At 36.1% G+C, this 21952-nt stretch overlaps 1 protein-coding gene across 1 annotated transcript in view; it reads right to left on the bottom strand.

The window, feature by feature from the left end:
- Nucleotides 1-21952, bottom strand: part of hm13 (histocompatibility (minor) 13) — a 45858-nt gene that overhangs the window by 5451 nt on the left and 18455 nt on the right. Inside the window, exons 8-11 of the mRNA XM_052100790.1 lie at nucleotides 20655-20738; nucleotides 20423-20459; nucleotides 20245-20347; nucleotides 20047-20132 (exon numbers count right to left, since the gene is read on the bottom strand). Coding sequence (XP_051956750.1) covers nucleotides 20047-20132; nucleotides 20245-20347; nucleotides 20423-20459; nucleotides 20655-20738 — 310 coding nt within the window. The remainder of the gene's footprint in view (nucleotides 1-20046; nucleotides 20133-20244; nucleotides 20348-20422; nucleotides 20460-20654; nucleotides 20739-21952) is intronic.

Genomic DNA, 21952 nt, shown 5'->3' with positions numbered 1-21952 from the left:
CAGTTTTGTGGAGATCGCCGTGAAAAGCCTGAAATCGTAGCCAAATTGGAGCTCGCTTCCGTGAGCGACGATAGCAATACATTAACCATCAAAGACGTGATTTGAGAGAAGTGCCGACGTGTCGCTGATGTCTGAACCTGTCTGCAATTCCAAATCGCATAATGTGAAATATGTTTTGAGTGAATGCAACTGCAGCGTTGACCTACAGCCAATGAGAGAGCAAGAAATGGGGCACAGGAAGTTTCAGTGGGAGTCCTGATGTACCTGCAAAACAACATCAACTAGCATGGCTGTGGTATCAAGAAAGTCTCATCAGCTAGTTTAAATCTATATCTTTCAATTTCTCTCCCTCCACACAATCGGCAGAAAAGTTTTATTAATAATAATGTCACATTAAAAAAAAAATGTAATGTGCGTTTATGTATATATATATATATATATTAGGGCTGTCAATTGATTAAAATGTTTTAATCTAATTAATTACATGGTATCCCGATTAATCGCATATACAAATATTTGCTGAGAAAGCCCCTCATATAACAATAATTCAATATATAATGATAAATAATTATACACAGTTATCTTTAAATATTAAATGATATAGAATAAAAAAAAAAATTCAGATAATTAAAATCATTACATTCTTGTAGCAGAAGAGTTAATCATTGATAAAACAATATAAAAGTGGCTTTAGAATACAATGTATTGTTTACTACCATATTATTGATCATAAGTCAATCATTGTCAACAGTTCACAGCAATCCATTTCACAAGTGAATTTGTCAATTAGTGTGAGATTTATTATGAGGGCTTGTTTAAGGATCCGTCAATGTACACCTGCGTCAGAATTATTATTTATTTATTTTTTTAAACAAGCCAGGGGTATACATAGCACACAATACTACAGATATATTTTACAATAATGCCAAGACATTATATTCATTACATAGTGCAACGCTTTTCAATGCTTTGGAGTTGTTGGAGGTACAAAGAGTATTTCAATAATATTTCAAGTCTTTACAAAAAAAGTGCAAATAGGGGCTTTATAGACAAATTTACACTTATGTATAAACTTGGCAAGAAAAATAAACAGATTAATCAGAAAATATTAACTTAAGTTATCAAAACTGTGAAAACCAAATAAAACTTCTTTATAAAGCAAATTAAAACTAGGTAAAATAGAGGTACGTACAAACACAATTTTCTCCAAAATACTACAGCGTGGACACGTTCCCAAAAAAGGTGAGGGGTAGATTCATCTACAGCATTACAGAAGGAGCAAAGTGGATCTATTTCAGGGAGCATGTTTCTTAAATAAAGATTGACTGGGTAAAAACGGTGTAACAGTTTAAAGGACACCTCCTTAACCTTGTTGGTAATTAAATATTTGTGAGGTAAAGACCATACGATAGGGTGACCACCTGGCTATTGCTCTGTTGCAGGTCAGTAGACCTGATTTTGCGGGACAAGTGGGAGAGATAACTTACTATTATTGTACTAGGTGAATAAATATTGATTTTATATTAGATGTATTTTTGCAGTGATGTTAAATGTTAATGACGGCGCTGTGAACGTCACTCTGGCATAAGGTCTACGATACAAACTAATTTTAACAGCTCAGACCTACTCAATGTAAATATAATGAAGTGAAAATAATAATCTAATTGTTAAAAAACAAAAAGCACATTTCCAAATAAACACATCAATTCCATTATTAAAGACTAGAAAGATTAAATGCGTTCTTACCGGATTTAGTGCATCTTGAATAAAAAAATTTTGTCTGATCTGGCCGGTTTGATTAGGGCCTTCTCATTCATTATGACTGTAGAACTCCTGGCAGGTGTAGGTGTAGTTCACTTTCACCAGGAGTTCACTTTTGATGAGGTCCACAGATGCTCAGTTCCTTTTCTGTCCACGCAGGTCATCAGTGAAAACAAAATGCGGGACAGGTGGTCACCCTACCATACGACCTGCGTCAGACATGCTTGTCTCGCGTGTCGGGTGTGTTGCGTCATAAAAATTAAATGTTTAGGTCACTGTGTCACGTGAAATATAGTTTAATACTCAATCTTTAAACATATATGGAGATCCCTTAGTTCACATTTGAACCCTTAGTAACGCATATCTGTGTTGTTTTCTTCACTGTAAAAACTGTGTTGCTCACACAGCAGACATTTCACTTACTGCCCTCTGGAGTATACAGGTGGTACTACAAGCATGCGATTAAATGCGTTAATTTTAACGCGTTATTTTTTTGTATAATTAATCGTGCGTTGTTAACTCAATAAATATATACACGTGTGTGTCATTGGTCTCTTAATTGTATAAGCTGCCATGTCTTGCGAATTTGTGTTTTGTTCAATACTAAAAAAAAAAAAAATAATAATCTCATTGGACCAAAGAAATGGAGGAAAAATTAGTGGAACATTGGCAGGAGCAATTGGACAGTCAGGTAAGGAAATAGGTAGATTTTTCAGTAAGAGGTACTTTTTCATATTGTAAAATAAAATATATGATTGAAATGCATAACATGTGATCATGCATTTATTTTCGTATCTCTTATCACTTCTCGCATGCATTCCGTTGTGAAACGTAATTTGGAGTCCAGACAGAGTAGTCGGGTATTCATCAATAATGAAATGTTTTGTAATGTGCTCACCCCTGTCGTCGAATCCTCATGTAATTTGAAAATGCTATGACTTCAATGACAAGACAGACAGTTGTGTAATATGAACGGTACCACAATCCGAAGTCTTTGAAAGTTGGGTAGTGTGTAGGAGGCATTCAATATTTTTGTAGTTAACACAGCAGCAATTTTGGAATGAAAAAAAAAATTAGCATATTTTGCACTGTATCAATACTTGATAGAACGTATATGAAAGGGCTTCTTTCATAACGGTCAACCTTTGATGTTTCACAATGCGCAGCCACCATCAAATACACAAAAACAATACAAAAATGTTGTATTTGACACCTATCCCCCAAAGCCTGATCATTACCATATTTTTGTACATTGTACATACACAAACAAGTTTACTATACTAAAATATTTCCCAGGACTATACTTTTCCAGGAATATGTTTTACTTGGCTTATTGATTTTATGAATAGCAGGAAGATTGTAATACGTGAAACTGAATAAAGCTGATGGAATTCATAGAGGTAAACAAGGCACAATGACTGGGTATGGACATGTTGACAGGACCAGATCAGGAAAGATGTGTTAAATTGTTAAGTGTCAAAAGTGGTACCTGCACAGGTGACAGAGGATTTAACATTAAGCGTGCAGTTGTTACATGTCGGTGGGTGTGTGTCGGCGACGGTGTGGGGACAAGCAGTTGAAACTCTGCATAGAGTTCGCCAGACTTGCCGGAGAGCCTGACACACTGGGGAAATGAGTCAGTCGTGGCGTTCGAGGCAAAACCTCGTCTGAAGACTCGTAGCTGCACCACACAGGACAAGACAGAGGAAAGAGAAGATAGAGCGAAGAAAGAAGAACGAGTGTTAAAAGAATAAGACAGTAATGGAGAAGAAATCACAGAGAGGAAGTGTGGCATAAGTATAGACCATTTCAAGATGGTATAAGGAAGTGACATCTTTTTGTTCCTTGAAAATGTCCTGCTAGTTGTTGAACTCACAATGCGTTCCAAATTAGATAAATCATCCTTCGAAGGGCACTTTGAAGGGAGAACAATCATAATAGTCAAGCTATGAGATCGCTTCAAACTAACTCTCCAACAAAAATGACTTAAAACGGGAGTTCCAAATTAATCTTATTTTTGAGACCCACATCTTTTAGATTTCAAAGTTCTCAGCTAAAGTCTTCGAAGGGAAAAGAGCATGGAGATGATCACTTCATAATGGAACGCACCCTCTTTCAAAATAACAGCGTTAACAAGATTAACATTACTAACGCTAACACAATTGCAAACAAAATGTCATTATTAAAATGTGGACTATGTTGTTTGGTGGCTGGATACCTGGAACTAATGGAAATAAAAAAAGTTTATCGATTTCTGAAAAAGCAACAACAATTAGACACATGAACCACTTCAGTGATGTGAGATGTACAGTATTAAAATCTGTAGCACACGTCTTATGTCTGATAGGTGAATGACATTTATAAAAACTAATTGTAAGTCTGATAGGTAGATCGCTAAAAGTTACTTTAGATAACTTCCATTACAATGAATGAAGATACGCAAGTCATTTTCAATTACATTTATCATTAACAGACGCTTTTATCCCTTATCATTCATTATAATAGGAGCGATCCGATATTCCTGATCTCTCCGCTGAGAACATAATTGTGAGCGTCTAAACTACGATACACTTTCATTGCCTCTCTTGCGTAGACACTCAGTATCAACATGTCTGGATAACTTCAGGTAAATGTTTGACGTTATTTGAAGAAACCGTTAACTCTGGAGCCTTATTTTATGTATCTGTTAAATCGCGGAAGTGCTCCAGGAATAGATGCGTTCTAATTCATTTATTATTGTTTACATGCTTGAAATGGTCTATAGAGAGGCATAGAAATGGCTATATACGTTGTCCTAAAGTTGAAATTTGTAATTTCACCAAATGGAATTATACATGTCAATGTACTATTTGAAGTACCATTTACATTGATATGTAGTACAAGTGCTAAAACAGTACTGTCTTTAAGAATAGTGGCAGTTCAATAAGCATTTCTCAGAAGTGTTTTAGGTTGAGCACATATTAAGAGACTGGAGTTGAATGGCTTCTTTACAACATCCATGCTAAGCGTGATTAAAATGAAATGTTTATTTTATTTGCATTTTGTTTTTTTATGAACAATTGACTAAAAAAACAAAAAGGGTATGAAAAGAGAAATTACTCAATGACAAATGGATTGTGTAGATTTCATCTTTGGATATGATTACTTGGAAAGATTAAAACCAAACTTTTAAGGCCCTGATATACTTTAAGTGTGACATCATTTAGAAAAAACTCTTTTGGTGGTTTGAAAGAGTTCATGCTGATGAGCTGTTAAGGAAACTTTGCATTGGTTCACATCATTGGTGGGTGTGACCCCATCCCCACCTACTTTGAGGCTGACAGCTAACTCTGTTTAAGTTCTTCAGTCAAATAAAATCAGTCAACATGAACACACCGGTGAGCAGTCATATTACTGAAATGGTGCAAACCTACATCTGTACGATCATTCACATTGAGGCACTTTCCAATCATGAAAGTCATGTGTGAAAGTCACATGTTCACATTAAAGAGATGTCTCTAATTGTTATTCTTTTGTCTATATTATGCTTAATGTCTGTCTGACACCCTGTTATACACACATCTTTACAGTAGTATCAAAGTCATCATAAAATACAATAACAGATGGGATGGCATGAGGGTGAGTACATGAGAATTTTCATTTTTGTATTAACTATCCATTCAAGTTTATAAAAAAAATTGTGTAATATAAAGATATAACTACCAAAATAAAATAACCCTCTGGGATCGACGGACATGCCGGTCATTTTTGTCATTACAACGGAAACCACAAAGTACTACGTATTTTTGGGTATACAGATAAGTGTAAGACATCATTAGAAACTATAAAGGGTCTACTTTTATTGGTGTACACTCACAATAACAACAAAACCTTGCGCTTTTGTAAAATAAAGAAAATAAAAACGGTGAGCTTTCAGCTGTCTCTGTGTATGCGAGCATCACACAAGAAAGCTTAAAATATCTAATAAATAAAACAATCCAAATATTCTCCTGCAATGTAATATGTATGAAACAAAGCAATGTACAGTATTTACTGGATCAATGCAAATGGTAAACCCCAACTGTGCCTTAAAAACATCCAGTTCTTTCACTTTTCTGCACTTTTGTAAGATGGCATGATACACATGTGAGGAAACTCCTGGATAGTGACGAAAAGTTAAAATTTTCCTCAGAAGAAGAGCGGGACTCAGATGAACATTTGCATTTTGAAGAGAGATTTGATCCAGCCGAGGAAATGATTTCGGACGAGTAAGTCATTTAGTTTTACTTACACATTAGTTGACATGCTATTTTATATAAACGTACATATTTTACTAGTGGGACTGTTTCCAGACTTGCCAGCCAGAATTCAGAGTATTAAAATTTGAAATATGTCCTAATAAGCAAGTTTTAGTTACATTTAAATGGCGTTTCAGATAAAGCAGGCATTTCAATTGTATGCTGTATGATATAAATATGATATGTAATATGGTAAAAAAAAAAATATGAAATGTTAAGATGCATATTATAATGATTTCTGAAGGATCACGTGACACTGAAGAAATTTGAGCTTTGATCACAAATTGCATTTACAATATATTAAAATAGAAAACTGTTCTTTTAAATTGTAAAAAGTTCAAAATATCACTTTTTACTGTATTTTGGATCAAATAAATGCAGTCTTGGTGAGCAGAAGAGACTTTTAAATGGTAGTGTAGGTCTAAAATTAAATAAAGTCTTTACGTAAAGAAAATTATAGTCAGATTACTTTTAACTTAAAACTTGATTTTGATCATCAAGTCTCCTCACATTCATTCTCTTTGTCACATTCCTCATTGATGAGCCTAGGGGAGGGGTCTCCTCGTACGAATTACATCAATATTCATGATCATTCACGCCTCCTCGCATATGTCCATTCTAACACTAAAAGTGTCTTACAAAAGTTAAATGACCAACTTGTTTTGTATGAGTGATCAGGATGGTTTTCACATCATTTTGTAGCAAAAACTCTAGGCTACAAGATCCAGTTCTCAAAAGTCATGTGGACAAATATTTATTATGTTATATGGCCTTATTTCAATGACTTTATTTTTTAAACCAGACAAACGTTATTTTCTGAAAAATACAAACATGTACACACATGTTGCTCACATATTATTGTAGCCCAGTTTGTGCTGAATACAGTGTTATCAGACTTTAGCCATTAATATGTTTAAGCAACTGAAAAAAGCACAAATGTCAAGGCATGTCAAAACTTCTCCAAGGCCCAAAATACCCTCAGACCCCAGAGGGTTAAATCCAAAAAAGCAAAGTATGTAGAATATACAGTAGGTAGTCAACCAAAGTAGATGTTATACTAGGGATGGGCATTCATCAATAATTTGGTATTCTAATATTTAAGCTCATAAAAAAAAAATTATATTCTAGGGAAGTTCTAAAATAATTTGTCATAAAGGTTGCGTTATTTTACATCTATTCTTCTATTGACAGCCACGTTTCCTCCTCTTCCTGCTCCAACCGAGCCCCGTATGTTGCACCATTAAAAAAAGCAAGACTCTAATTATAATCAAAACAGCTTATATCATGTCCTGTGTTGTTTTTAAAAAATATTTAAACAAGAAATGCGTGAAAACTAAAAAATAGAAAGCATTTAAACTCACACAAAGAAAAGAAACAGCTAATGAAGTAGTCTGACTCCGTTAACTACTAGGACGAGTATAAATACTAGGCATATAATAGTTTTTATATTGTATCTCATGTCATGTTTTTGTTGAGGAAAAACAAGCATATCCATGTGCTCAGTAAACTATACTCATTTATACACACCAGTTTAAATTATGGAATGTCCCTTACCTCAGCTAGCATAGTCTTTCTCGGATGCCATGTTTGTTGTTTACAGAAGCATCATGGGGATTATGTTGCTACAAGGACGCTGCTTTCTGATGAGCTGCACATATACGAGATTAGTGTACACCGCTTATCCAGTGCATTTAAACAGGAACCCATCTTTCTCACAGTAAGCCACATTTTCATAATAACCCACTTTTCTGGTGTCCATCTGAATGTACTGAGTGACAGAACCGTTTGCTCAACAAATGTGATCAACTTGTGTCCACACTCAACAGCGCCACCGAGTGCATTCTGTTATAACTGCTAGTTTTAGTTTGTGTGTTCAGGATTTAACATGCATCTCACTGTATATGTGGCCAGCAAATCAAAACTTTGCGAAATTCTTATTACTATTCGAATAATTATTGCTACATCCCTTCTTTCTACCACCATGATCAACACGTGAATGAGCCATTAGCAGCTCTAAACCAATAAGGGACACAAACCATAGAATTTCAACAGGCCAGAGCTGATTAGGGATGTTATGGTATGAAATGTTCACAGTATGATAACCTTCACAAAAAATACATTGGTATTACTGTATTAAGGTGCCTTGCTAAATTATAAGCAGTACAACATTTATGATATACTGCATTTTCATGATACATGATAGTATCTGACAAACTGGGGCCCAGGTCAGGATACAGACAAACTGGTTAATATGAACGTCTGCTAGCTGCCTTGAGACATCACACAGGTCATATAAACAACAACACAGAGACTGTATCACCTAGATATCATAGAAACGGTGTCTGTTCCCCCGAACTACCAAATACAAAACTCACTAAATAATTTCGAAAACATTTGATTAAGGTCAAACGTGAACAAAATTAAGATAAACAACATATGAAGGTATGATACTAAACATTAGATCTCTTTCTACCAAAGCACTAAATGTAAATTAAATTATTACAGATCATAGATTGGATGCGCTCTGTTTGACTGAAACCTGGCTTAAACCAGATGAATATATTAAATTAATCTACTCCCCCAGATTATTGTTAATAATCTCGTACTGTTAATGAGCCTCGTCTGAAGGGTCGAGGAGGAGGTGTTGCTACAATTTACAGTGAAGTTTTGGTGTTACTCAGAGGACAGGACATAAATTTAAGTCTTTTGAACTAATAATGCTTAATTTGACAATCAGATATATATATATAAAAAAAAAGTAATCTTTTACCCTTGCTACAGTATATAGATTACCCCGGGCCCTTTTCTGATTTCCTTAGTGAATTTGCTATTTTTGTTATCAGATCTTGTAATTACTGTAGATAGAGCTTTAATTGTTGGTGACTTCAACATTCACATAGATAATGAAAATGACACATTGGGATTAGCATTTATTTATATTCTCAACTCTCTTGGAGTCAGGCAAAATGTAACAGGACCAACTCATCGCCATAATCATACGCTACACTTAATTCTGTCATATGGAGTTGATGTTGATAATATAGAAATTCTGCAACAGAGCTATGACATCTCTGATCATTACCTCAACTCTTGTAAGCTGCGATCAGCTAATGTTACTCAATTTACACCACGCTATCTTTCAGGTAGTACTATTCTTTCGACCACTAAAGATAGCTTCACTAAATCTTCCAGATCTATCTCATACACTCAGTAAACCCCAAAGCCACGAAGAACATGAAGAAATAACAGTCTTCTCTAGCATTCTTGATAGTGTTGCCCCCTTCAATTAAAGAAAAAAGCCCTGCCTGCACCATGGCACAATGATCACACTGATGGTCTCAAGAGAGCAGCCCGGCAAATGGAGAACAAGTGGAAGAATACAAAATTAAAAGTATTTCATGGTGCATGGAGTATAGTGTCTGTAGCTACAGACAGGCACTAAAAGCTGCCAGTTCAGCATATTTTAACAAACTCAGAAAATTAACACAACAACTGTGGCTAAATTGGATAGGAATAAAGCCTCAACAGAATCAGATATTCCGACTTGAAATAAAATTGAAATTATGCAATTATCTGTCACAGTACCACAACAGTGTCTCATAATTTTCCTCACTTGCAACTTCAATCCTTCACTGTCATAGGTTATGAAGAGCTAACAAAACTTATCGAAACATCAAAAGCCACAACATGTATGTTAGATCCAATACAAACCAAGCTCTTAAATAAAAAGAGGTAGTCCCTGTAATCTCAGAACCTCTTAATATTATTAACTCCTTGCTATCCTTAGGACATGTCCCAAGAAACTTTAAAAATGGCAGCTATCAACCGCTTAAGCCACAACTTGATCCTGGAGGACTTGCTAATTATAGACTGATTTCAAATCTCCCGTTTATGTAAAAAATACTAGAAAATGGAGTATCCTCCCAACCATGTTCATTTCTACAGAGAAATAGTACTTATGAACAAATTTGTTTCCATGTCTCAACCTCGGGACTCCTATCCTGATGTTCCCTGAACCGGCTGGATCCAGCACCATTCCTGCTTCATGTTGGACTCCACTGCTACGTATTGCTGTGTGATGACGTCTAATAGCAGCCGGTGCCAGCCAAACATTACTTCAGTCTAATACGATGGAATTCAGAGGATGAACTGATGCCAACTTCAACCATAAGACACAAGATCATTCATATGCCATTGCCTGAATCTTGGATATAGGATAGACCTCACCGAAATTACCAGCCTGTTAAACTGCGATGCACCCAACCAATCTCTGCTTGCATCACCTCTAATGTTGGACTACACTCTTGAAATGGAATACATAGACTATCAATTAATTGCCAACAAAACACTTCATCAGCCAATTAATAAGGACAATTGCATGTATGTGAACTTCTGCAGTTAATCCAGGATGAACTTCAAAAAGACATTAGGTATTAATCTTACAGTTCAAACAAAATCAATGTTTAAACACTGACCCTTAACACTTAGCTGAATAATTTTAAACCATGACTTGCACTATACACAAGTAATATTGGCATTATATTCATGATGTTAGCCAGAGGGGAACTGGCCCCCACAGTGAGTCTGGTTTCTCCCAAGGTTATTTTCCACCATTAATCAACATCTTATGGGTTTTGTGTTCCTTGCCACAGTCGCCTTCAACTTGCTCACTAGGGTTCCAAATACAAATAATATTGAATTACTTGTTTTTAAACACAATTCACAATTGTATTTGATCAAACTACACAATGATAACTTCATTTTCTGTTAATGCCTGATCTTCTGTAAAGCTGCTTTGAAAGTAAGTGTTGTGAAAGACCCTATACAAATAACAACTATTTATCTGTCGTAGTGCTTTATTAGTAGTTCATATTTGCTATTAAGCAATGCTGCCCCAAAGCTTGATAACACTGATTATTTTTCAGAGTGACTATTTGCATTCAGATGTAACCCTAATAGTCTATTGGAAACATAGAAATATACGGCAAACCACATTGAGAGTACATCAACATTTTAAGCTTATTTTAACAGTCACAACTAAGAAAAACAAAGTCAACATAAATGCAACAAAAACACCTCCGTTGCATTTCAAATTCACATGTTATTAGTATCCTGCTGAACAAACTTCAAATGAGTTAGTGAAAGCATATGCTTAAGCTGTATGAAGACAAAACTGTCCTTCAATACACTTCTAACTGTGTTCTGTTGACTTTTTCAAATTTTATTTTGATTTTTCCACTCCACTCTAACAGACTAAAGAAAAAGAAAGCTGCGTTAGTCATTACAACCAGAGTTATTATTTAAATTTTTATTTCTACTTCATTTTCAATTTAGTTTTATCTCAAATTAAGGGTATGTAATGTAATTAACCATTTAATGTGTTGAATGCATTTAATAAATGGTCATTTTAAAACCTTTAATAATGATCATAAAATTAAACAAAATAAAAACAGAAAAGATGTATTTTTATTCTACTACACTTCAAAGTTCAGTCCTCCTGCAGTGTCCAGGTATAGACTACTAAAAGATTAGATCAAATGTTTTATGGCAAACACATTGAGCTGACGTGTTGTTCTTTTTACATTATATTTAGTATGGATAATATGTAAAGAGACTTCTCCCCTCACTTGTGTTCTTCATTGTATTTTCTGACTTTCTTGCCATTGAAATGCAAGTGCCAGCTTTAAAAGTAACACACAGGGGTTGCACTACAAATATGTAACGGACACAGTTGCACAATTTACATGGTCTATTTTATCCGTAATATTAGTTTAAATATCCCTGATCCCTAGCATATTTGATTGTCTCGATATGGTCAATATTTTCAGTTAGAAATGGCTTAGCGTAGTAACGAGATTCTGATAAAACATTAGTTATTTTTAATAATTTGCAGAGTTAGGGAACATGCTTTCAAAAGGGTACTTTATTGATGCTTCTGGGAGAGTGGAAGAGCACGTGTGGCACTCCCTTTCACTCACAGACATAGCACGCATGTGAGTAAGAGTGCGCTGCCGCTCTCAGCCAGAATAATCACACTTGAGGACATATACACTTAAAAATGTATATGCAGTACCAAATACACAGAATTATGATAGTACTAACTGTAGAGAGCACATCATTATGAAGACAAAGCCAAATTCAGGAGGACATTTATGGAGGCAATTTTGAAATACCGGCGGATACATTTCAAGTCTGAAAAAGGACATGTCCAAGAAAAAGAGAATATATGGTCACCCTATGTTACGTTAATTGTTTGCTTTTTTGTTCGTCATTGCATCACAATTGCCATGGACTCGTCTGGACTCCAGAGTCCTAAAGGCTTGAGTCTGTGATAAGTCCAAGTCCATTCAAATTGGACTCAGGACTCCAACTTGAGTCTGAACTCAAGTACCCAAACTCTAGTGTGTATTGCTGGTGTTCCGGTGTCTGTACGACCAGCGTTTGATTCTGTTTTTCGCACATTTTCCCATTCTGTTTCTTGTCTCCACTCTTAATATTTACTTTATTACAATTTATAATACATGCATAACACAAAGGTACTGTAGTTTTACCAAATTAATATTATAGTAACTGATGTTTTTTGGTGGAAAAACTAGATTTGATGATATCAACAACAATTGTGTTACTACAGTAATATAGTATCATCATGGTATTTTGTAGGAGAGAAATATGTAACCACAAAATTAAACATAGCTATATTAATACCTTAAGTATCAGCTGTATACTGTATCTGTAGAGGATGTCAGGACAGATCTGCATTCCAATTGGTTTAATGTATTATTTAGGACATTATTGAAACCTTTTAACACTTAAGCACATGGAGACATTTTTCTAGAAATATTTTTTTAATAGACATAAGTTTTAAACACCCAGAGCTTCAACGATTCATACCTTAATGGGGAGGCGTTTACATTTTTTGATTGAGTGAAAAAGGTGCAGTGGGGACTCACATGTTGCCAGGCAAGATCAAACATGATCTGTTAGATTAGCAACATGCATTTAAAAATGTATATATTTACACTAATAAAAAAACAAACTTAGTAGGATTTTATTAATTCTGGCAGGTTTTTGTTAATTCGATTATGGATTGATTTTATAATGTCGCATAATATTTGGGAGCAGCGTTTAGAAATGAAAAATGCGTTCAGTTTTCATACAATGTCATAATCTGACAAGACCATCATATTATGAATGTGAGGCACAAGTTAACTTGGACACATTGCTGGACAACGTGAACCATTTCACACCGAATAAAGAAACCTCATTTGAAATAAAGATGCTGAATACTGATTTAACCACCAGCTAGCTCAAACTGATAATGCTGTGTTATGCTGCATTGATCATATTGTTTTGAACCAGATCGAATCTCCTGCCTCCAAGTTTTTTTTTTGTCTTGCATCATTCTGCCGTTCAATTCAAGCATACAGCTTATTTTCATCTGTACAAGGATGCCAACCTTATGAACTAAATTTATTCAATAGTTATTTCGGGTAATAGAACTGTTGTATTGACCAAGTCATGGTGGGAGGGCGGGGATGGGGGGGTGCAGCTCTATTTGTTGGTTGCGAAACGAGTCTCATGTGTGCGTAGGTTATTTTGCTGTGGTAGCCGAACACATATGACCTATAATATTTTAACTAATATTTTCATTAATTTCAGATGGCAAAAGCTTTTAAAAAGGTACCAGAGTGGGGGAAATTTATTGAAGTACTTCCATGTAAAGTACTAAAGTTTAGCACTAATTTACATTGAGAGAAAAGTTTTCATTAGCTATGTTTCCATCAAAGATTTTTATGTGCATTTTGGGATATTGGATGGAAACACCAACATGCAAATAAAATCTCCAAAATGCACACAAATAAGCCATGTCCTTCATAAAGTCAATGAACTTAAGTTATTTTGTGGTTCTCGTGTTGCAGCCAAGTGAACTGACTCACTGAACATCTACTTGATCGTCTGAGGAAACGGAGCGCCTTTTTTGTACTAGCGGCTGTAAGTTTATGTAGCAGCACACCTTTGGGACAGTATTGTGGATGAATCTGCACATTCTATGTGCTAATGCCTCCTATTGGTTGGAGTTTGTTTTGTGGAGCATTTCTTGCAGGACATTGGAGTGATTGGGTCATTTGTTGCATTCATATAGCAGCTGAATGGGCCGACTCAATGAACTAGATTTTGAACAGACAGTTTGACTGTCTGAAGAAACTGAACGGCCTTTATTTATTTTTTGTATGCTGGTTCCACTAGAGGCTGGAGTTTGCTTTGTGGAGGAACAAAACTTCAGGACCGTTATGTGGATAAATCTACACATTCTTTGTTTATTCCTCCTATTTGCTTGCGTTTTTTTTATATAGATTATCTTCTGTTGTGTAATTCTATTTTACAAGATTTGCATAGAAACACCGGACTTGAGCAATCCGACAGCAATGTTGTCGTGGGGGCACTCGTAGGCATACATGGACTGTTCCAGTTTAGAGGGCTGGACGCCAGTTGGCACTGTCGTGCGCATGTTTTCTTTTTTCTGTCATATTTTGAGTCGGGAGACAAAGAAGGGAGGGAAGCTTTTGGCTTCCAAAAGCAGAGTGTCTTTTTCTATCATTCCCTCAGTAAAATCTACTGGTGGTAAAATATTTACCTCGGTCATTGATATTAATAGTGCTTTTAAAGTATTCTATCTTGATCTCTATAGTACCACGTCTTTGTCTACTGCTGAAAGATATTAAAAACTTAATAGAACCATTAGAACTCCCTAAACTGACAACTGAGCAAAATAATTTATTCTTGATTCGGAGATAATCTTGGAGGAGCTTGGTGAGGTAATTAAGGCCTTGTCTATAGGCAAGGCTCCAGGGCCAGATGGCTTTGCCACGGAATTTATTATATCTTAAGTTTATACTGAATCATTCAAGAATGGAAAGCTTCCGCCAACCATGACACAAGCCCAGATAAATCAGATTCTTAAAAAGTACAAAGATCCAAGCGAGTGTAAAAGTTAGTCCAATTTCCCTGATCCAGCTAGATTAAATTACGATAGATAAAATAGATTAAGTTATGACATCTTCATCAATATCATGTGGTCAGTGGTGAATGATCACACTCTGGCGCTGCCATCTCACTTGATGCCGAAAAGGTGTTTGATATGCTAGAATGTGATTATCTTTTTAAGATTTTGGAAATATACAGGTTCAGGAATACTTTTATTGGATGGATTAATTTACTTTATAGACAGTGGGGGTACAAACAAATGGATTACTTTCAGATTATTTTCCTCTGGATAGGTGCACCCGGCAGGGTTGCCCTCTTTCCCCATTATTGTTCTGTCTTGCCCTGGAACCATTAGCAGCCACGAAAAGGGAAAATTTTCCAGGGGTGGTGGTGGGAGGTATGGCGCAAAAGCTTTCACATTACACTGATGATACCTTATTATTCATCTCCGACTCCATTAGGTCTATGCCTTGCCTCCACCGAATTATTAATTCCTTTTCTAAACTGAGTGGTGGCGGCGTAGTGGGCTAAAGCACTGAGCTGGTAATCAGAAGGTTGCTGGTTCGATCCTCACAGCCACCACCATTGTGTCCTTGAGCAAGGCACTTAACTCCAGGTTGCTCCAGGGGGATTGTCCCTGTAATAAGCGCACTAAGTCGCTTTGGATAAAAGCATCTGCTAAATGCATAAAATGTAAATGCTCAGGATAAAGACTCAATTGGTATAATCAGAAGCTTTGGCTCTGACAGCGTACTGCCCAGTAATGGTGTTTCAGCCAGATGTCTTCCAATGGCCAAAACAGGGCATTAAGTATTTGGGCATTTTATTCCCAGCAAATTTGTCTGATTTAGTTCATTTTGGCCCCTTAATAAAAAGGTTTGAGCAATGTGGGCAGGTGGGCTTTATTACATTTATCTATGACTGGGATGGTTAATGTTATTAGAATTAATTGTATTCCAAAATTTAACTACCTGCTACAGTCTCTCCATGTAGATGTCTCCCTCTCTTATTTCAAGCAATTTGATAGTATAGCGAGGTACTTCATTTGGAATGGTCAAATTGGATTCCACCTGAGAGCGCATCTCTGGTTTTGTATTGAACAGGAAGTTCTTGCCCCTATTTCACCATTGCAAAGCCTACCATACTAATCTGAGAAGTTAAGTTACACCCCGATATCTTGCATTTGAACACGGTATGGACAAAAGTGTCCAGAGGGTTTAATTTGGACATTTATTTAAATGTTGCCTCGAGCAAATGGCTGAACACCAAATTATGTATTAATAAATCCCCTTTCTGCTGGTCAGATTGGATTGTGAGGGGGATACTAAACTCTGTGATCTATATGAGAGTGGAGTGTTGAGATAATTTGAAAATTTGATTCAACATTTTGAGATTCCAAGATCTCAGTTCTATTAGGCGTTTACAGCTGTGGCACCTGATCTGTACTATTTTTGGGAGTAGCACACTCCCCCTAAAGCAGCAGATACTATGGGAGAGGTGATTACTGCTTTTGGAAAAGGTCATGAGGCATGAGCGTATTACTCCCTGCTAAATCAAAGTCTGGGGGATGGAGCTTTAAATTCTACCAAGAGATTATGGGAGAAAGATAAACGTGGTATTCGAGGAAGGAGTGCGGGCTAGGATTCTAAAAAATCTCATGTCTGTATCTAGAGATGCGGTTCAAGATTTGACATAGATTCTATTGGACCCCCTCTAGATTGTATAGGCTTGGTCACACCCACCTGTTGGCTATGCCAATCAGAAGACGGAGATATAACCCATGTTGTATCCAGAGAAGTTTATTTTTATTATATTATATTTTCTTTGTTATATAAATCTACAAATCAATAAAAAATTGTTAACTGAAAAAAAAAAAAAATTAAAATACAAAACAAATACAAAAAAGCTTTTATAGATAATTATTTTTTTTTTTATAACTATAAAGTGTAAAATGTTTCCAAATGGATATAAAGCATTCTTAGATTTAAATGTGGATGAATGGAGGATTCGGTTTTCAAGCCTCTAGCGCCCCCTGCAGGAATAAAACACCCAAGACAGTCAGTGGCTGACAACATGCAATTTCAGTCTTTAAGCCAGCCTGTTACCCAAACACAACTTTCAAATTAATTTAAAAAACATAAAATACATCATATGAACCATATGTGGCATCAGTGAAGATGTTAAAGATGCCCATAGAAATGATCAGTTGTTTTTCATGGTGAGGGAAGCAGACAGGCATTTCAGACGAGCAGGTAAAAATGTAAATTTTCTGATAAGGGAAATGTTTTATGAAACATTAATCCCAATGCTCTTTCTGAATGTTTGATATGATACGGTGTATAAATATTTAGAGTATGCAATGAATTAGGATGACTCTGTTTTAAGGTTTTACTATTAACCACGATTAAACATATCATGGTTAATTTAACCGTAAAAATTTACAACCAATGGTTAAGAGTGAAATGCTTTATTTACACATGGCAAAAAGAGTTTTTGTAAGCTTAAATGAGAAAATTCTTGTGCATGTGTGGGTACTGGAGATGTTGCTATGGTTACGGACTGTAGTTGCGTGGTGCTTTAATGAACTTTCAATTCACATGAAACTGAAGCTTAGACACACAAATTCCAAAACATAAGGAATTCGATATAACAGACTCCTATCCATCAAAAAAGTGACTTAAATGGGCTATTTTTAGTGGTGTAGATTTTAAAGTGATGAATCAAAGATTTATGTAAAATTTAAATGTGCTGACTGCATGCAGTGCTTTGTCGGTAGTTACTATCAACAAGTAAATTGGAAAAGTTGCATCTTAAATCATCCTCATTTAAAGCTTTGCTTCTGTACAAATTCACCGCATTCAACAATAAAATGCCAATTTTAGTCAAGATCGGACTTTAAATTGTCTGCTGTAATCTATGTTCCCATTATTATTTATAGTCCAAAGGTTTATTTGTAAGGGGTTGTGGACAGTATTTAGAGTCTGTTGCCCATTCTTTATGTTGGGGTGTCTGACAGAACAACGGATTGCTTTAATAAACTGGTGAAGAAAAAACAAAAACAACAACTTTAATGCCACGAACGCACCCACAAAAAAGGATTATTGTGGGTGCGCGACATGCGCACCCACAATAATCTTACATTAACACACTTTTGAAGCACTCCGTTTACACTTAAGCACATAACTGAGCTTGGGATGCGCATAACCCTAGGTTAAGCCCTAGACTGTAGTGCCTCAAACACTTTCTCAGATGGTAATCTAACAGTCAAAAACTCATTGCGGCATCCCTACATTGAATATCCTTTTTTTTTATCTGTGCATTAATTTAAACTGTTATTATGCATTGTGATACGTGTTGTAATGAAACATTTACCATTAAGCCAGTCATTTAAACAAGTGATTATGGATTGCTTTTGTACAGGCACAATGGTGGACGTTTTAAAGCATGTAGGGACCACAGACAAGGAGAGGAAAGGTTGAAAATATCCATAAAAACAACAGCCAGTTGGTTCACGTATGCTCTGACGATGTGGCCCAGAATGCCATCAGGACCCCGCGGCTTTACGTGACTCTTCCAAGTTATGGGAGCTTCTTATCGGATAGGCTATATATGGGAGAATCAAACATCCACCGCTCCTTTTACCAGGATGATGTAGATAGATCCCTAATTATTGCTTTGATCTAACATGTTAAGTCAACTGCATCCATTGTATAGCTAACATCTGGGAGGCGATCATTTTGACAAACTTTGCGAGTTGAATTGTAATGATAAATTATTTCATATTGCTACGCTGCTCAGCGTGAACCACTAGAGGGCACATCTCTATCTGCTGGGGTTTATGATTATACACACAAATTGTTTGATATACAATGAGTACTTTCTAGAATCTAGATAATATTGATAACTTTATAGATAGACTTGAGGTAGATCAAATTAATACCTACATTGGCTAAGAAATATTTTGCAGTTTTCTTATTTTATTTTGAACAAATGGATATCAGATTTTAATTTACTTTATATTTACACTATTGCCAACCTCCCCCTTATGAAAATAACTTGGATTTCTCTAACCAGGTTGCCTTGCATTCTAATAAAGAACATGCTATCTGAATCACGTTTGAGTACATTTAAAAAAAAAAAAATCTAATCATGAATCATCCATAAATTTGATAAAATCAAGATCTTTAATCATTTTTTCCCCCATATCGCCCAGCCCTATTTGATTCTTAATTCAATCAATTGTGCAGCCTTAATGGATACCATCTCAGAAGTCAAAGTCTGCAGAATTGGAGCGTTTTGGATGATCATCTCATCATGATCCGTATATGCAACTTTTACGGTCATCTCTCTCTGTACTTCATTGCTGATTTCTTGCTCGAAGGGACAATGTACAGACCTGATGACTCAGCCAGATTTCAAGCAGATATTAGCTCCGTCGTAGCATCTGCAATTAGTCTGGGCAAGTCTCAGAAGTGCGCACACTAAAAGGCCATTGGTCGTGCGATCTGAGACCTCTATGCAGACCAGTCGCCAACTCAAACCAAGCAGACAAGCTTGAGTCGTGTAGTGTGCACTAGGCTTAATTGCTCCGAGAAGAGGCTAGTGCAGTTTGGTTCCGCTTTGGAGCAGTTGAGGTGTCTCAAATTTTGAGGCGTCTCAAATGCAACAAAAAAAATTAAGCACATAATCAAAGAGTTTGCCATGCAAGTTACAAAATGAGACCATTTAAATGCAGACTGGAGCCCTGTCATTGGTCCTTTGTTAGGGAATCGGACTACACTGGTTGCACTGTAGATACAGTAACAGTGTTGCACTACTGCTGTATAGTCGTGTAGTGTCTTTATAACACCCGATGACAGCACCTGGGCTAGAGAAAGTGAGCACTAGAAATACGGGTATGTGAATGAATGTGTAAAGAGACATTTATTAACATTATCAGGCTATTTCTTAAGGTACCCTAAACGCACAGGGCCCTACCTAAGTGATTTGAACACTGAAATATGAGAGAAAGAAAGCACTTTACCTGAACATCTCGGTCAGTTCTCCTTTAAAAAGTGCCACCAGCACTGGAAACCCAACACACGCAGGGACCAGATAGAGCAAAGCAGGCTGGGCAGCAAAACACAACCATTTAATACTAGCTTTCATTTCATGCATGTTCATTTCTTAGTAGAAATCAAGGCTTTGTAGCAAAGTACACTTCATTTTCATGTTTTCTCACCTGAGCATGTTTGAAGGTGTGCATGACGAATATGGTAAGACCCAGACCGAAGATGTACGCTAGGAAACTGGTGTAGAAATATGTTCTTGTGTTCTTCTTTAAACTTGGGGGCACACAAATAATCAGAATATGCCACAAAACAATTAGGAGTCAGACCGAAGAAACTAAAGATCTTTACCTGACATCAAAGCGCAGGAGCAGAGCGATGAAGATTCCTGGCAGAATAGAAAGAGTGGATTCATGATTGAGTATTTACTTTGAATGATGAAGACGCTGTTTACAGCAAAATGACTGGGCAGAACAGACAATCATTATAAGATTTCCATTTTTCTTTCGCTTGGCCTCAGGCTGCTGTCAAAACCAAACAGATCAATGTGTCCTAGAAAGTTAAAATATCTTTGCAAAACTACCTGGAATGACAATGTCTCCCAGTCCCAGCATGGCAAAGTTACTGGCATCCAAACCTCTCTCCAATAAATCTTGTGGGAAAACCACTAGAATGGAAATAAGAGTGAAAGGTGACCTAACAAACAAATTACCAGTTGTTTAGGATTATTGGATGGGGATTTGTAAACAATTGTATAGTGATTGAACTGACAAAAGAGCAACTTCTAATGATAGTGTTTTAGGGCCAAGCATAACTAGAAATCTTCCAATTTCCAGGTTTTCCCCAACCATGGGAACTCTGTTCAATGAAAAGTACCCTATAGGCAAGTAAATAATGATATCATTTTTATATGCATTGAATTTAAAAGTGGTTTTGACTTGAAAATTCATCATGTAATAAACCAACAGAACTTTAAAAATACTCTTATTTGTTACTGTGTATACAAATACATAGAGAATTGACAGTTCATACTGAAAACATTTTACAGTCATTAAGGTAGACAAGCATATGGGACCAAATTTTGCATTATGTGACTGAGAAATAGGCCTTAGATGGAACAATGTGACCTTTTATGCTGATGCTTGCTTATCGGCTTTGTATGTCTTGAGCAAAAAATGTACTTGACAAGCATGTACTTCTGTAAGTGAGAGGAAACAACCCCATATATGGAGGATTAAGAAAGGTGGGGGTGTGTGTAACCAGCCTTGTATGACAAGAACTATATAACTAGATGCTTGCTTGCTTTTAATAAATCAAAGAACTGCTTGTGACATTCTGTGTCTGTGTATTTCTTCCCACCGGTGAATTCATCTCCTGATCGAAGAATGACTGTTAGGACGGCAGAATACAGCATCCAAATCATATTTTTCTAAAAGTCCTGGCATCAGAAAGTGGGGTATCTCCAGACAGGTAAGATGTTTTGATAATTTATCTGCTTGTCTGTGAGATATCTATTAAACATTGTTATAGAACGATTCCAGTGACATTTCTTGTATCTCTACGATGTCAGGATACACAATGGTGGTGGCTGTGGGGATTGAACCAGCGACCTTCTGATTAATAGTTATGAGCTTTAGCCCACTACACCACCACCACCACCACCACCACCACCACTCTAGCATGCACACTTTGCATGATCACAAGAAAAAGGGTAAGACGGTAAGATAATGTTTAAATGAACACTAGATTTTAAATGGGCTAACACACAGATGTTCAGACACATTACAGAATTTCTAATAAAATTATCAGACCGTAAACAAGTTAAATAATTATTAATTTAATACCATCAACACATGGTCATTTTAATACAATTGATTTATG

This window comes from Xyrauchen texanus, chromosome 31 (assembly GCF_025860055.1).
Source record: "Xyrauchen texanus isolate HMW12.3.18 chromosome 31, RBS_HiC_50CHRs, whole genome shotgun sequence".
Taxonomy (NCBI): domain Eukaryota; kingdom Metazoa; phylum Chordata; class Actinopteri; order Cypriniformes; family Catostomidae; genus Xyrauchen; species Xyrauchen texanus.
This window is presented reverse-complemented; position numbering and strand designations above follow the sequence as displayed.